Source organism: Argentina silus (assembly GCF_951799395.1).
Source record: "Argentina silus genome assembly, chromosome: 1".
Classification (NCBI taxonomy): domain Eukaryota; kingdom Metazoa; phylum Chordata; class Actinopteri; order Argentiniformes; family Argentinidae; genus Argentina; species Argentina silus.
Genome location: NC_139655.1, coordinates 34,409,818 through 34,427,345, shown reverse-complemented (window position 1 = coordinate 34,427,345; position 17,528 = coordinate 34,409,818). Strand labels below are relative to the sequence as shown.

The 17,528-nt window shown below is 45.3% G+C and overlaps 1 protein-coding gene across 1 annotated transcript; it reads right to left on the bottom strand.

Moving 5' to 3' along the window:
- Positions 1-1,708: 1,708 nt before the first annotated feature.
- On the bottom strand, positions 1,709-15,447 carry dap (death-associated protein). The gene is made up of 4 exons (XM_083669282.1): positions 15,151-15,447; positions 14,274-14,379; positions 7,181-7,223; positions 1,709-2,660 (listed from the first exon to the last, which is right to left on the bottom strand). The coding sequence occupies exons 1-4, from the start codon at positions 15,203-15,205 to the stop codon at positions 2,541-2,543; spliced, it is 324 nt and encodes a 107-aa protein (XP_083525408.1). The 5' UTR covers positions 15,206-15,447; the 3' UTR covers positions 1,709-2,540.
- Between the last annotated feature and the right edge of the window lie 2,081 nt (positions 15,448-17,528).

The following is a 17,528-nucleotide window of genomic DNA, read 5'->3' as shown; positions in this document are numbered from 1 at the left end:
CCTCTCCACCCACTTTTGTCTTGCTGAGGTTTGTCCACTGCATAGCATAGTACGCTACGACAGATATGTTAATAGTAGGCTTTAGACAGGCCTGCCCCCGAGAATGACTGCTCTCAGCTGGTTTAAGCCGGTTTGGAGGCCTTCTGTGGGCCATGAGTGGATATCCCAGGCACAAGCAGATGTTGATAACTGACATAAAACAGAGGCTAATCTGATGGACTGTCACAGAACCACACTTCCTCTCCTTCCTCCTCCTCCTCCTCCTCCTCTCTGCCTCCATCCCTTATCTGCTCTGATCTGAAAAGAAAATATATGTAAGAGCAGTATCTGGCAGAAGCTGGTCAAAGTGCCATTTTTACCTTCAGTTTCAACCAAAGAATGAAGCAATACCACACGAGAGGCCCTGCGTTTATGACATTGTTATCATGGCTGTGACAGCGGCCATATTTGATGTAACAATTAGAAATCTACGCGTCTCTCAGTATTACTGTATGTTCTAGACTTGGCAACTGAAATGTTCATGATTCTGCCACATCGGGTATGCATCTAAATCAATATCTGGACCGAGGAACTGGAACCTTCCAACCCATTCCAATTTTAGGACTATTCCCTGAATACTATGCCAGTTCTCGGCTGCGGGAACACCTGGTTCAGTGAGCTAATGCAAGCTGACGTAACACCTGGACCCAGACGATTTGTGGTGCTACATTACTTTACAGTAACACCTGGCTGCGGTGCAGTGTGGAGGAATGGAATGGGGAAATGATATTTAACACCCATCAAGAAGGCGCTTGATAGGTCGATCCTCATTCCGTTCCAAGCCCAGTTTCTCCCTCCATCAGCCTTCACACCTGGTGTGGGTAGATCAAAGAGAATCTGACGGAGGAATAGTAGAACAGACTTGAGACAGAAACACACTTCTCTGCTCAGTCCCAAAATGATCCCGTAACCACTAACACTGAGGCACTACACCTAGCCCCTGGGCACTCAATGTACTCTAGCTCAATAAGGGGGCTTGGCATAAAGTATTATCAATATGTTAAGAGATCCATCTTGACCCCCGATACGTTTGGTGGAATTTCTGCCATCGTGCTTACTCCTCTCCATCATTTGCATACATATGTCTAAACGGGTGCCTAGCGTGTTAGGAGCTAGGGGTTGATTGGAATCAAGCACTTCCTGAATTGAAATCCATTTGGCCCAACCCTGCCATCTCACTTTACAGGGGAAAAAAAAAGATTAAAAGCACTAAGTGCACAAATATGAAAATACAACAGGATTAAAATCTTTTAGTGAAAATCTGTAGAACTACTGATATCCACAGGGTTTATTGTCTTGCAGAGGGGACAGAGGGAAGCTTAACTACTGTATTTTGAGTGTTTTGTGTGTGTGTGTTGGGAACAGTACAGTGGGGGTGGATATGAGGGCCCCGGGTGGGGTTAATCCACTTGCTTCCTTCTCAAAAAAGTATTGGAGGAGAGCATCTAAAAGGGGAGGAACCTAGATCTTCTCCTCCAATGCGTTTAGAGTAAAAAGTGAGTGACGGATGAAGGAGAGGACGTGACGGGTCAAGTTTCTAACAAATGAGAAAGGGGCCTATATATCCGTTAGGGTTAGGGTTAGTCCATACATTGTCCCATCTTTAGCCCATCCTTCAGACCATACACTGTCCATTTATCCAGTAACAATCAAGAGACATTACAAAAAGTGAGATTTTAAATTAAATCTTTATGTATTACTTATGACAACCACACCTAATGCCTAAGTCCACTCACTGACTAAGGATTTGTACAATTTACTCAAGAACAAACTGAGTAAAACAAAAAATAAAAATATTTTCTTTTAAACTTTATTAAATAAACATTTTGAGAGGACGATTTCTTTCTTCCTTTCTTCCTAAACCTGAACTTTAGTATTGAAATCAATGACACTTGAGAGAAAGGGTTTTGGTGATTAAGGGGTTGGCGCGTGTGTTTTTTCGGGGGGGGGGGGGGGGGGGGGGGGAGTGACATGGAATGCTTAACAGGGGCTGCCCTGGTAACCTGAGCACTTGTGGTGATTGGCTTGTTGATTGAGTGAATGGTGAATGCTGTTCTTTCATTGGTCCATGATACTTCTGTGCAGTTTGGTGGAAACAGTCTCCGCGATAAAGTCGTCAACACCAGCAGGTCATTGGTTGATTGCGACTATTTTCTGTCTCTTGATGGGTTGGTTGGTTGCTTATTTCCTGTAGTCTGTGAGGTGGGAAGGCAGGAGCTTAGGCTCGTCACTGGTGGGGGATTGGTTGCTAGGTTGGTCGGTAGGCTGCTGTGATAGGTTGGCGTCTGTGGTCCGATGTCGGTGCATAATTGCCGTGGCTCCCGGTGAAAGTTGCCCCTTAGGCACAGATCTAGAATCAGCTTAACCTCCTCAATCCTAAACTTAACCATTAGGGGAGAGAACACTCAACTGAACATAGATCTGTGCCTATGGGCAACGTCCTCGTACTCCATTGCAGGGGGACAGGTGGTAGCAGAGTTAGCCTAGCGGTTAGCGGTAGCTCACTTGCGGGGCTGATGGATGTGCTGGTTGAGGTGCTGGTTGAGGGGCAGTTTGGAGACGGAGGGCTGGGGCTTCTGGTGAGCTACCTGGGCAGCCGCGGGGGTGAAGTCCTTGTCACCCTGAAAACAAAAGCGGAGGAAACAGCTGTAATACAAGCAGGCAGGCAGGCAGGCAGGCACGCACGCACACACACACAGGAATCAAGATGTACATGTGGGCACGCGCACACACAGCATTCCTGACAGAGAAATCTTAAACATCTAAAGTAAGTTAGTGTTCTCTTCTTAATAGTTTTTTTTGTTTTGTTTACCCAAAACCAATTTAGTCCGGACAATCTGATTACAACAACCTTGGAAAACAAGGTACCGTGTGTGTGATTCTGTGGAAAGACTTCAGATATGTTTGTGTGTGGTGCAGCTACACCCAAGCCAAGACATTTCACTCGTAGTGATTCTGTAGGCACATGCAAAAACGGCAATGCAAGGTCAGAACCTTGTGACAAAAACGCCAGTTATCTCTGCCGCTAGTCGCTTCCTGTTTCATGGGGACATCATATAGGCTGAGTCTACCTTTAAGGTCCACTTGATTTAGACCTTGGAGTTTTCCCATGGTGAAATCCCCAGAGCTGGGTGACAGGACAGGACAGGACAGTACAGTACAGTAGCCTCAGGCTTGGCCCTGTTTAAAACCTCAATGTGCTATTCCCCAAAAAAAAAAAAAACAGCCCTCCCCTTTAAAGCCACAATCCATAATTCGCAAAAACAAAAACAAAACAATCAGCCCTGCTACATACAGCTGAGGGTTGCGGTTGCAGAAACATTACCACTCTCAAATGAATAGACAGGAGGCAGGGACTGACAGTCTAAACAATCAACATGGGACTTTTAAACATATTTAGAATCTTGTTTACATTTGTGTTGTTTGTCAAATTGGAGTAAAACATAATTGTACTGGAGAAACTAGAGGGAAATAGCAGCATGAGGTTACCTGTGGGGTATGCGTCTCTCTTTCTGCTCAAATCTGTCAGATGGATGCTTGTAAACAAACAGGGCAGTGTGCTGCTGAAACCACCGACCTCGCAACAATGTATCCGTAAAAACCAAACTTCTGAGGGCAGTCACGTACCTAAACTATCTCTGGTTGTGTTATCTAAAGTCAAACACCATGTTTTCTCACGGTGGGTCAGCCAATTAGTTGTTTCACCGCTCATAGATTACGGCTTTAAATGGGAGGCTTCTCTTGTGTTTAGCCAGATACAGGTAATGGCTTTAAGGGTTTTGTCCATGAGTCCGTTAATACCAAATGCCTAGTCTCTAAAGCCAGACTCGCACACCTTGCCAGGTGTCCTGAATATAGAGTCAGTGCAACGAGACTCATACCAAGTAGGTCAGGGCCCAGTTTCACCACAGCTTTGTAGCAAACATGCTACGTTATTACCCTGGACAACCCAGCCTCACAGCTGTGTAAGAGTATTTGTTACATTTCTGATTGACGGTTAATCCTCTGTGCTTCACCAAACGAAATTCATTGAACAAAGCACTTAGTGCAAGTAGCATGGGTGTGGGCCATGGCCAGAACTAAAGGGTTGTGTGGAAACAGTAACTGTTGTTACTGCTAGGCTACATGCTGCAGCTACTTAGCTAACGGAACATGGATGATTTTGATAGACGGGGCGTGATCTCAGTGGAGGTCTGATCTAAGACATGGCGAGACCCCCCTCAGTCGAGACAAGAGTGGATTTCAGGACTAAAATGCCCTAAGCTTCTCATGTTGTCTTCAGTTTCTCTTCCCTGTGAGTGAGTCAATACGCACGGTTTGAACTTGCATCCGTTTTGCGTCGACTGAAAGTAGAGCCCAGAGTATGATAGAGAACTCTCCATACGCTGTACCTTGCTGACCTCTCTGCTGTCTCTCACTTTCTGCTTCTGTTCCCTTTTCTCTCTCCTTCAAGCTCTGATATTCTCTCTCTCTCTCTCAACTGCTAACAGCTGCACATTTGATTTAGGCCTATATAATTATTCAAATGAATTGGAAGAGATATCTGCAATTTCTGTTTCTGTATAGTTCTCCAGATTTCTCAACCTCCAGAATTGCCTGTCTTGTCCATAACTGTCTTTGTTATGGTTTGACAGGAAAGACGTGTTGAGTGACAGACAGCATGAATCTAGCAATTATTTGGACCAATGAGGTGATAGTATGGCCGCGACATGTCGGCGGGCAGCGTCAGAAATAGAAACTAGCGATGTCGCTGCAGGGCCATGGACGCTCGCAACCTTTCCACTCCGGACACGGCTGGTATGAACATATTAATGGATGGTTAACATAACAAAAGCTGGTTAACATTTTGTATGTATGTACGCATGCATGTGTGTGTATATACACACACACACACACTTTATTAGAAAGACCTGTACACCTTCTCATGGTGGTGTAATGGTGTGGGGAATGTTTTCTCAGCACACTTTGGGCCCTTTAATACCAATCGCTTGAATGCCACAGCCTATTTGAGTATTGTTGCTGACCATGTGCATCCCTTCATGGCCACAATTTACCCCTCTTCTAATGGCTACTTCCAGCATGATAATGCACCATGTCACAAAGCAAAAGTCGTCTCAAACTGGTTTCTTGAACATGACATCAAAAATGAGTTCATTGTTCTTCAGTGGCCTCCCCAGTCACCAGATCTGAATCCAATAGAACACCTTTGGGATGTGGCGGAACGGGAGATTCACAGCCTGAAAGTGCACCTGAAAAATCTACAGGAATTGCGTGATGCAATCATGTCATCATGGATCAGAATCTCAACAACATCTTGTGGAATCAATGCCACGAAGAAGTGAGGCAGTTTTCAGAGCAAAGGGAGGCCCTACCCAGTATTAGTATAGTGTTCCTAATATATATTATATATATTTGTGAAAACAGTGTTACTGTTGTTTATATTTCATCATAAACATAAATATACAAATTCAGACCAGGGTTCATATACATATACAGAAGGAAGGCCAGATGGGGAGGTTAGCTAACAACTGTTTTAAACCTCTGGACAAAGTGACGGACAGATGGGCGGGCTCGTGTGCAGACACAGACACAGACACAGACACACACACACACAGGATTAGGGTCAAACTGGGATATGGTGAGCACGAGTAAGGGAGTAAGAGAAGGGTGTGTGCTATATAGGGAGGGAGGGGAGGGAGGGAGGCGCTGATAAAGACAAAGAAAGAGCGTGTGTGTGTGTGTGTGTGTGTGTGTGCCCGCGTACGAGAAAGGGAGAACCAGACCTTCATAGGAACACAATTAAATTGCTAATTGAGTGGATTTGATCCCAAACTCCATCTTTCCCTCTTAGAAGGCTCTAGGCTCTCTCTCCAGACCCAATCCTATTGATTTGGGGTGGGTTTAGCAGGATTAAGCTCCACTCTTCTTTAAAAAAAACTAAAAACTAAAAAAAAAGCTGCATTCTCTATCTGTTTTAATAACCTGTATCGAAGCACCGTCGTAACAATCAATAAAGACAACGCAACGCAGCCGTGTGTTCTGAACAAAACGGAATGCCGCCGTATGTCGGCTTTCTCTTTGAATATAAAGTCATTTTCCAAAGAAACAATAAAAGCAGAACACTGCAATTGCACCCCTCCCCTCCGCCCTGCCTTTATTTAAGCCCCCATGCTGTGGTAGCCTCTAGCTCTGATGGCTTAGATAGGGGTTAATAGGAAGCCTTAAGCGGGGAGGGGAGGGGAGGGGAGGGGAGGGGAGGAGGGAGTAAAGCTTTATATAGGGGAGGTCCTGCCATCAAACTGATATCAGAGAGATCTACAGTATCTAAAGCTCTCTCTCTCTCTCTTTCTCTCTCTCTCTCTCTCTCTCTCTGTCCGGCGGAAAAAAGATGTCTGAAAGCCTCTTGGGCCGCGCTGACCCTCTCAAGGACATCATGGTCACACGCGCACGCGCACGCACGCAAACAATGTGGGACACGGACACACACAGACACACAAAGACACACAAAGACACACACAGACACACACAGACAGACTGACAGACAGACTGCCCCCCTCTATCCCTCTTTCTTTTCCCCCTGCAATTGACCTGACTAACTCAACTCTCCCCTCCTCTCTCACATTCTCCACACTCCCCCTCTCCTCCCTCTCTACCTGCCCTCGCCTCTCCAGCTGTGTCCTCTCTTCCAGGTTCTGTTCTGTTCTTCTCTCCTTTTGTAATAAAAAAAGTGTGCTAAAACTCTCCCATTCCCCCCCCCCCCCCCCCCTCAGTTCTACCCTCTTTTACCCTCCCTTCTCTTTTGTCCGCTCTCTCAATCCTCCCCTCTTTCCTTAGTTCTGCTCTCCATCTCCCTCACTCCCTCCCTCCCTCCATTCTTGCTTTCTTTCATTCTTTCCACTCTCCCTCAGTTGTGTACTCTCTCCCTCTCCATCTGTTCATCTTTTATTCTGCTCCCCTGCTCCCTTTCTCCAAGTTTTATATATATATATATATATATATATATATATATATATATATATATATATATATATATATATATAACACACACACACACACACACGTTCAGGGTTACCTAGTAACCTAGGTATCTGCCCACAGTGAGTGAGTGTGTGTGTGAGTGTGGGTGTGTGCGGTCTCTTACCTTTGTGACCACTCCTGACACAACCACGGTGGGCTTCGGTGGGCTGGAGAGAGAGAGAGAGAGAGAGAGAGAGAGAGAGAGGGGGGGGGTTATGATAGGTTTCCATTTCAATGTGAAATCTCTTGTGACACATCCCATTTTGTCAGGATAAAATCTCATGATAGATTTGATGAAGCCTTTACTTTGCAGTGTGTTCAGGGGCGGTTCAGCCTATTTTCATGTATAGGTGAAATATCATCTTACCCCCCCGAGTTGTCCTCATAAGTCAGTCGTGAAAAGAGTCTCTGGTTCTCTACTTTACCACTGCGGCACAGGCTAACAGTTACCATTGCTGTCTCTAATAGACAGGATTCCAACATCCCCACACACACACACAGTTAGCATCGTTTTAATGACATGCCAAAATCTCCTCTGATGTGGCCTGGGGTGGTCCAGTGGTCTAGCACCGCGGCCCACAGGGCACACATACGCCCATGTCGGCATGAGTTACAATCCGGCCCGTGCCCTGCTGACATACCCTCTCTCCTCCTTACTTCCTGTCTCTCTCTATTGCCTCTGTCCAATAAAAACAACTGAAAAGAAATAGGAGCGTGGAACTGCCCCAAAAAAATAACCTTTCAAAAAAATAAAACACCTCTTCTTCTAAACTTCAAAGTTTAGTAGCGGCTGTACGAGAGGAACCCGGACAAGGGTTTATTGTAATCGTAAATGACATAGTTTTGCAATAACACGGAATGATCTGTTCCTGGAGGCCGGCAGCTAGATTTGCGGTAGCACAAGTAGATAATGGAGAACCGGAGAATCTGAAGACACGGGCACAGCAGGTCTTTTACACTGCCAGCGTGTGTGTGTGTGTGTGTGTGTTAGAAGAAAAGGAACACCGTGGTCCAGTCCTAAGGGACTGACTATGACGGCAGATTGCCAGAACCGCACTGTGGAGACAGAACCTGCCCACAGCTCTCTGGAGCTGCCAACCTCCTAAATGACTCCTCATTAATACTGAGAGGGAGAGCTCAGCATGGGGGGGGGGGGGGGAGTACTAGTCATCAGAGCAGGGGGGGGGGGGGGGGGGGGGGAGAGGAGTGAGGAGGAGAGGAGAATAGGGAGTACTAGCTGTCAGAGCATTGGGGAGAGGGGGAAGGAGGAGAGAAGACAGGAGAGGACAGTGGGGGGGGGGGGGGGCGGGGGGGGGGTAACACTACATGTCAGAGGAGGGGGAGCAGGAGGGAGAGAGGGGGGGGGGGTTGAGGAGAGGGGTGAGTACTGTCCGTTAGAGCAGGGGAAAGAAGGGTGACGAGAGGAAGGGAGGAGAAGCGGGGAGCATTAGCCCTTTGAGACGAGGAGAAGGGAGAGAAGGGTGAAGAAGAGGAGGGGGGAGATGGGTGAATTCTAGACCTTATAACAAGTGACTGTGTGTGTAGGAGAAGGAAGGAGAAGAGAGGTAAGGGGAGAGGGGAGGAGGGCGGGGGGGTGGACACAGAACTAACTCCGATAGCACAGGTGGAGAGGGTGAGATGGGAGGAGAAAAGAAGCTCTGAGCAGAGGAGAGTTGGGGGGCGGGAAGAGAAGGGAGGGAAGAGGGGGAGAGAAGGGAGGGAAGAGAGCGAGAGAGAGCGAGCGAGGTCAACCTAAGGTAGAAATCGACCTTGACACGGAAAATGACTCACATCTGATTTTCCAGCACGACCACCTGAGGCACACAACTAGCTGTGTGGTGCCCTGAAAAAAAACAACAACCTCACACTCAAGAAGTTTTTTTTTCTCGAAGGGGCCACAGCAAGACTCCAGTCAAAGGAGCGGTTCGCTTTCTTGGACTCCTGCCTGTTGTCGATACAGCTAGACACACTGGGGTCCGTATCTCACATCTCTCCATTTTTTAATACGTTCTATTTTAGAATTGCTAAAAAAAAAAAAATCCTTCAAGGCCCAGACAAGCAGCATCCTTGGATAAAGAGGGCAAGGACGGACGGACGGACGGACGGACAGACAGCCAACCAGACAGCTAGCCAACCAGACAGACAGCCAACCACACAGACAGAATAGATAGAAAGACAGACAGACAGACAACCAGACAGCTAGCCAACCAGACAGACAGCCAGCCAACCAGACAGACAGAAGATAGATAGACAGACAGACAGCCAAACAGACAGACAGAATAGATAGATAGACAGACAGACAGCCAACCAGACAGACAGAATAGATAGACAGACAGACAGTCAGCTGAGAGATGAGGGTGAGGAGTGCTAGTCCACTGATAGACACTCTCTTTAATGAAAAGACTATTTTATCTGGGATTAGAGAGGGGCTTCAGTGTAGCACAGCTGAAATACCCCCGCTTCAGAGTCAACCAGAGTGCAGCTATACAACTCAGGGGAGAGGAGGGGGGGGGGGGGTGGGGGTGGGTGGGTGTTGGGGGGTTGGAGTGAGGAGCTGTAGTGACAGAAATTGCCTGTAGGGGGCAGAAGAGAGATGGAGACGGGCAAGGCGGAATTCAGCCCAACGCTTCAACCGTGATGGAGAGAGACAGGGGATGGGGATGGAGAGAGAGAGAGAGAGAGAGAGAGAGAGAGAGAGAGAGAGGGAGAGAGAGAGGGGGGGGGGAAGTGCTGCTGACAGGAGAAAACACAAGAGAGAATTAGAGGAAAGGAGAAGGCGACAGACATCTAGAGACACAAACACAGAGAGACAGAGACAGACAGAAAGAGAGAGGAGACAGAGAGAACGAAAGAGAGAAACCAGAACTAGAGACAGACACAGAGAAAGACAGAAGAAGAACAAGAGACAGGGATAGCCCCCTCTGTCTTTGCTTCAAGGGAGTGGGACGCCTTTGCTGTTGACATTCGCAGGGCCGTGGTTACCACGGAAACAGCTCTCTGTTGCCTTTATGGTCTACCTCCTATCAGCCCACTGGTCGCCGTTTCCAGGTACTCACTGTAAGGTGGCAGAAGTGTGTGTGTGTGTGCGCGCAGGCGTATGACTGCACAAGTGATTACGAAAGCCTGCCCATATGTGTATGACTTAGTTTGTCCGCATGTGAGACGGTGTGTTGGTGTGTGTGTTCTTAGCCTGGCACATCTCTTCCGAGGCACACCGCCTTTCCCTTCCTCCCCCCTCTCCCTCTCGGTCTGCCCATCTCTCTCCTCCTTCACAGCCATCCCTCCATCTCTGAGGCCTAAATTCGGTGAGACAGGCGCTCCCCTGACGGCTCGCTTCACCGGCTGCAACAAATGTGCAATTTACCCAACAGCCACCTGCTAACTGTCTATCAGAGAGAGAGAGAGAGAGAGAGAGAGAGAGAGAGAGAGAGAGAGAGAGAGAGAGACTCTCTATCTACCCATGCAATGTAGTCACACTATTACACTTCTCCGGCTTAAAAAGAACAGACTAGAACAGTGTTACCGATCAACTGTCAAGCACCTGCTTATAACCTCTCATTCGCTCTCTCTCTCTTACACACACACACACACACACACACACCTGAATGTGTTCTTTGATGGCCAACTGAAGGGGAGCCGAGGCCAGGGCAGGAACCAAGCTGCCAGCATCAGAGAGGATTTTTCTCTTCTGCATTTCAAACAGGCACTTTCACAGCCGCCATCTCACACATCTCTCCGGAGAGGACCCGGAGGAGGAGGAGGAGGAGGAGGAGACATGGCCGCCTCTTAAAGACGGGGAGGAAGTGAAGCAGCTAGCCAAAGCCCCACTGAACTCAAGTGTGTGTGTGTGTGTGTGAGTGTGTGTGTGAATGTGTCTGTGTGTGTGTGTGTGTATATGAGTGATGACTATCTACCCATGCACTGCAGTCATTCTATTCTTCCCCGGCTTAAAAGAACAGATTAGAACCGTGTTACAAGCTCAACTGTCAAGCACCTGCTCATAACCTCTCATTCACGCACGCACGACTAAACTCTCCTCTTCACACTCAGGCTCAAGGCCAATTCCCAATGAGAGCAACCCCCCCCCCCTTCACTCGCTCAGTTGATTTGAACACTGGGATGTGACGGACAGGTCAGTCCACTCGCATGACGTCAAGTTGACTTCAGCTTGGAACGCAACGGAGTGTTCACTGGGGAAGCAGTGGTAAACAGAACATCTCTCTTCTCGCTACCGTTTGAAGGCTGATTAATTGAGGATCTTCTCGTTCTACCCTCCATAAAACGGTAGCATAAATCAACTCGCAGGGAAGTCACCATACAAGCAGCTAAAAAAATAATAATATGCTAGATGCATAGTCCCATTCCTTTTTATAAGCCACAGGATATTGTCTTTAGGGATCTAAACGGAAGGATCTAAATGGGATCTAAAATGATGCAAAGTACAGTGGGGGAAATCGCGAGGCAGAATTAAACATTGGACGAATTTAAAGCCGACAGCGTAATATCATGTAATTGTTGAGATGAATCATATTGCAAAGCCTATTCTTGTACTGAGGTGTTGAACATAGCCGATTTGAAAATGACATAACGTGCGAATGCATAACGTTGTCGTAGAAAATCAAATGCTTAAAAGAGCGTAGGGCGGCGGGGGGGGGGGGGGAGGTATGTTTGTCGGAAATCGGCCACCTCAGGGAAATTCAGTTCGAAATTCCGCACAACATCCTCTTTAATATATAACCCCCGAAATGGACTTGGTGTCGGACATTAGCTGTTGTGTTTCTTTACGATTCGAAGAGGCAGCCACCAGAGACAGAAAGGCGAAAATCGGTCCACTCCCCTCTCCCCTAGAACACCCCTGGCAGTAAAAACATGTAAACCGAGTGTCGGATAGGTCACCGTTTTAGAAAGTGCTTTTTCCGGACCAAAACAGTGTTGGTAAGTGACATTTCTTTCAAAGGGTCTCATTTGCTACCGATTAAACATAATGTTTACAACCATTAGGAAGCTTTTTGGGGCTTTTATTCTTGATATCAAAACAATGGCCTCTCTCTACTGCCGACATTCCAGGTGTGGGGCCAGTAGAAAACAAATGGCATGACATTATCCCAAGTCCAAACATCAAAGGTGTAACATTCAAGCCTTCTAAAAGCTTCCTAATGGTTGGAATCATCATGTCAAAATCAATCGCAAATGGTTAATTCTTCCTAGAAATAACTGCATTGCTTTTGTAGGCAATTTCAGGTTGTGGAGTCCACAGCCATGTAGAATCACTGCAAGGGAGTAAAAGGGAGAGTGAAGGCCATAGCAATCTGAACTTCACTTGTCACAGGTTTCTTCAAGGAAAGAAGGCTGTGTGAAATGGGGACTTATCCATTTCCATGCTGCCTGGTCAATCAGAGGCTGTATACTGTAGGTAATGGCAGTTTCAGCTTTCACAAGCCTGCATGAGTCACCAAAAACCCCCACCCACACACTCTTAATTTGTAGCATTAAAAAAAACATGACAAACATGGGTATGAATAGAACAGTACATCACAAACCTGCAGCAACTACCTACTGTCCATTTGGAATTGCTAATAAGTTTATTTTTCTTTCCTTTTTTTTTTAAGAAAAGGAAAAAATAGAAATCACATGACACAATCTAATTATGCCAGACAGACATTCTCTCTGTTCTTTTATGCCTGTAATTTTTTTTCTTTAAATATTCCTTCCCTCGGTCCCCTTCATGAAAGTCAAATTAAACTAATCAAGCCCTAAGAGAGTGCCAATTATACGCAAATCTGAAAATCATAAACATACTTTGCAAACAAACTAAGAGAAGCGTTTGGTCGACATGCTACAAGCTTTTAATGTCAGTACTGTAATTCATTTACATAGTATACTACAGGGGATAAAACAGAGCATGTGACCCCAACGTCCCTCAATACACCACTCCAAAATAAGGAAGTCCCATGCTGGCAAACCCTAACCCAGTAGAGGTCACACCCCTTGCTACGCTACATTCCAAGGCCTTGTTTTGAATAAAAAGAAAAAAAATCATACTTCCTTTTTTCCTCCCTTCACTGACATGACATGACTTGGGTGTGTCCCAGTACTCTTAAAAAAAAAAAAAAAAAAAAAAAGCCCTTCATTTTGTCTGTGTTGAAGGACAGACACCATCATTCAAAGTTGACAGGGCAGTCAGAGTGGGTGATGGGATGAGAAGGCAACATAATGAGGGTTCTTTTTATTGTTTTTAGCTAGACCTCTTGTTCTCTCTCGCGTACACATAGACTATCACACATCACTACCAATCTTCCGCCGTAGATTGAAGACCCATCTCTTCAGGCTACATCTTAACAGTCCCTCCTAAAGACCTCCTTCACCCCCACTACCCCCCTGTACTAACCCTAAACCTAGAGACCTCTTCACCCCCACTACAAGTGTCACTCCTGTTAAAAAAAGAAATAAAAAAAGAACATTCTTCTAGCATTGTGACTGCCAATGGCCCCTTGTCTGAGCATTGATTACTTTGTCTTATGATGACTGATGGATAGATGATTCACTTACTTAAACAAATGTATTTGTTGTAAGTCGCTTTGGATAAAGGCGTCTGCTATATGCCATAAATGTAAAAAAATATGTAAACCTACACACAGCGTGGTGGGAATATGTCACCTGTATAAACACACAATTCTCCAGTCCTCTGGTATGGTGGGGACCAAACAGAGAGAGCTCTCTCTCTCTCCCTCTCTCTCCCCCTCTCTCATATTCTAGGAACGAGGCTGGCATATTGAACAATTAATTGTGTCTATTTTTAAAAACTGCTGGCTATAAGACTCTTCTCTGCTTATCTAAAAATGGAACTAACGGAGTGCAAAATGGTGCATGATGGAGAGAGCGAGAGAGGGGGAGGGGGAGAGTGAGAGAGTGTGTGTGTGTGTGTGTGTGGCAGAAGATAAAGGGAATAAGCATACTAAGGTGAGCTGTGTGTGTAAGGCTGGAAGGTATGGAAGAAACAGTCTGGTAGGTGTGCAGAGGTGTGTGTGTGTTTGCTGTTCCACATAGACCAGGGGCCAAAGGTGTGTGTGTGTGTGTGTGTGGGGGGGGGGGGTGTGTGTATGTGTTCTGGTTTGCTGTTCCACATAGACCAGGGGCCAAAGTTGTGTATGTATGTATGTATGTATGTATGTATGTATGTGTGTGTGTATATGTATATGTATGTGTGTGTGTCTTACGGGGTGCTCTCAAATTCCTCCTCATCGTCATCCTTGGGCTTCTCTGGTGGGGGCTCAGGAACTGCTCCCTGGTGCTTCTGCACTATTCTCATCCCTCCTGCCTTCACTGTAACACACACACACACACACACTTGAAAACACTCAAAAGAACAAATGGCACTTGACTAAACACAGCAACTGTTTCGGTGGGCTGTATCAGTATATCAGTGCACTTGTCATTGAGATAAGAGGACATTCACACTTGTGTGGTTCAACTATACAGTAAGCTCAAGATGAAGGCCCTATACCATGTATTCATATTCGCATGCATCGTGCCATATCATGTAGCAGGCCTATACTTTATCAGCTGAAGAAATGCCTCCTTTGAATAGTAACATAAGTGTTACACAGTCTCTTATCAGTTGTCAGATAAGGCTCATTCGGTTGTGCCCTACTTTCTATGTCCACGTCTCCTTAAGCGTTATCTATCCACTCGATTCTAAACGGTACCTTCACATTAAAACATCTACAATCGGGTGAAACTGTCTTCTACTCACATGTCTAAGCCGACTAATAAATGTCAACACATGACAATGTATCCACATAAAAACGTGGACTAATAGTCATCAGTACCTTGGCTACAATGTTGCACATCATCCGAGAAATCTGACTTGATACAAATTGATCTGGCGAGCAATCAAATTTGGAAAAAAAAGATATTGAAGACAGCGCGTAACAGTGTCTTGCAATTGCCATAATACATTTATGCATATGTATATATATGCAGATATATGATAAAGGCCTAACATATCGTTATCGCGTGAATACAATTGCGAACAATATTGTTTGTTTGTCAGAGTGTTGGTCAGTGAGTAAAAACAGAAAACATATAACATACCAGCAGGAAGATGTCCACCTTTGGTTTCGATTTTCTCTTTTGGCGGCGAAGACATGTCTAATCTAACGAATGTTGAGCGAAAGTGTGAAACAACACGTTTGGATACTATTTCCTTTGGTTTGCTGGCGTGAATTGGAGCGAAGGCTCAAATCGATAACGTCAACGTGGCTTTTTCCTGACCATTGTTTGGCAACGGTGCGTAATGACGGCAGGGAAAACCTCCGACAAATAGGAACGTCAAGTTCCCTCTGACGAAGCCTGGGTCAGTACGGCGAGGGACTGGTGTCAGAAACGAACCTAGCATAGAAGGTGCGTCCCGATTCCTTTTCACTACCACTTTACCATGACCACTCGCTCCTACCCCCGTTGTCGGTGTCGTGCAAAATCCGACTAGTAAACGGGTAACGGTCGGGTGCTCAGATGCTTTGTCCATAAAAGTACACAGGCACTCATAAGTCTGATGATTGCGCAATATCCCGGAAATGAGAACAAGCGCAGCGGCCTGAGTCCCCGAATGCTACCCCAGCCATCTGTGTACCCCGAGTCGGATTTAGCACGACATCAGGCTCTATCCGACTCAGGTGCACAGGGCAGTGTTCTGGGTGTTCAGATGCTCTGCGCTTCTTGTAGAGAGTCACTACAGTATTTATCCAATTAAACATTAGGCAGCCATAAGCACTGTTCAACTCGATCAATAAAATAAAATCACTTAAATCCCCCCCCAGAAACATGCTCCAGGCAGGGATTGAACTCTGCACCTCACATCTCTATCATGCTAGGCAAACTACATGAGGGATTATGAAGACAACGCGTAACAATGTCTTGCAATACAATTGCCATAATACATATATGCATCATTGCCTCCCTATATATATACTATATATATGTAGGGAGGCAATGATGAAGAGTATATTATGATACACTGTATATATTAGAGAGATAGTTTTATGGATCGTAAATCAACATATGTGTTGTCGGAAAACAATAACACTTTTGATAATCTAGCCAGAGCTTGCTTTTCCCTTGCTACGTTTTGCTATCTAGTCATATTTGTCATTGATTGTGTAGTGTAGCATAATAGTTCATCAACAATAAGCCCACAATTTATGCCCATAATTCTGTAGGTTGACTCAACAAAACAATCCAGATTCACACAAAACAATCCAGAACAGCACTTATGGCTGCCTAATGTTTAATTGGAAAAATACTGTAGTGACTCTCTACATTATATGAAGCGAATGAACCATACAAACACATATTAGCTAAATTACACCTAATTTGCGACCCATAAATACAAACACATATTAGCTAAATTGCACCCAAAATCCATTAAATGCACTCATAATGCTGATTATTGCGCAATATCAAAACCCAGAAATGACAAGACATGCAAAGCACGTGAGCATCTGAGCACCCCGAACGCTACCCGAACCATCTGTGCACCCGAGTTGGAAATATCACGACTTATCACGTGGCTGCTTGGGGGAATGATGAGAGTTTTAGTCTTATACAGAGAGGATTGTGGCATGTGTAGTCATAGTGGCTGAAGTTTCACTGTCTTGTTCACCTGTATTTTTCCAGGTGGTGGACTTCGATCATATCATATAACATCAGTAATTTCTCTACAAAAAAATGTAATCGGTAAGTGTCATCATAATCATCATCATCAGTGTCATCTTCATCATCAGATTTAGGTTATCATTTTCATCATCAATATGTTTTTTTCCAATGGTCAGGAAGTGATCTCATATGCTAGGCTGCATAATAATTATGTTTTTCCTGTCTAAATCAATAATAAACTCTGGTGGGGATTTAGCGCTTTAATTATCAATGGTGGGATTTCTATAATCTGTTTTGTTGCATTTTTCATTGAAAATCTGTACCAATGCTAATTCACAATTTTCTATAATTCTCTTTCACATTCACATTCCCAAATCAAAACAAATAATCATGTTTGAAAAGAATGAAAGAAAGAAATAGAAATAATTATTGCAATAAAGAATGGCAATCAAATTAATGCAATTCTGTTTATTATGTATAATCGCTGGTGACTATCAGTTGTTTTTTCCAGGGAATTTGAAAAGGCTGGTTACGACTTTGGTGGCAGTACTCTTCATCCTGGTTAGGAGGGAAGGTTTGCAGCTCTTCTCTGTGGGTGGAGAGGAGGATGTCAATTAAGTGACCAAAGCATTGACAATAGATGGATCTTCAGATTCTATAGCCATCTTGAGTCCTTCTTCACCACCAAACTCTTCTAGAAGCTTCTTGCAGACATTTCTGTAGACTTTATGGATATTAAGACCTTGAGGATAGGCCTGAGTCTGTGGGAGGCCTGATGCTGCACAGAACTCTGAGAGGACCCTCGCTGTGATGCCTCT

Excerpts from the sequence above, each read along its gene's own strand:
- dap (XM_083669282.1), bottom strand. The coding sequence starts at position 15,205 with ATGTCTTCGCCGCCAAAAGAGAAAATCGAAACCAAAGGTGGACATCTT. Across the intron at positions 14,380-15,150 it reads AGGTGGACATCTTCCTGCTG|TGAAGGCAGGAGGGATGAGA; the intron begins GTATGTTATATG and ends TGTGTGTTACAG. Across the intron at positions 7,224-14,273 it reads GAGGAATTTGAGAGCACCCC|CCCACCGAAGCCCACCGTGG; the intron begins GTAAGACACACA and ends CTCTCTCTCCAG.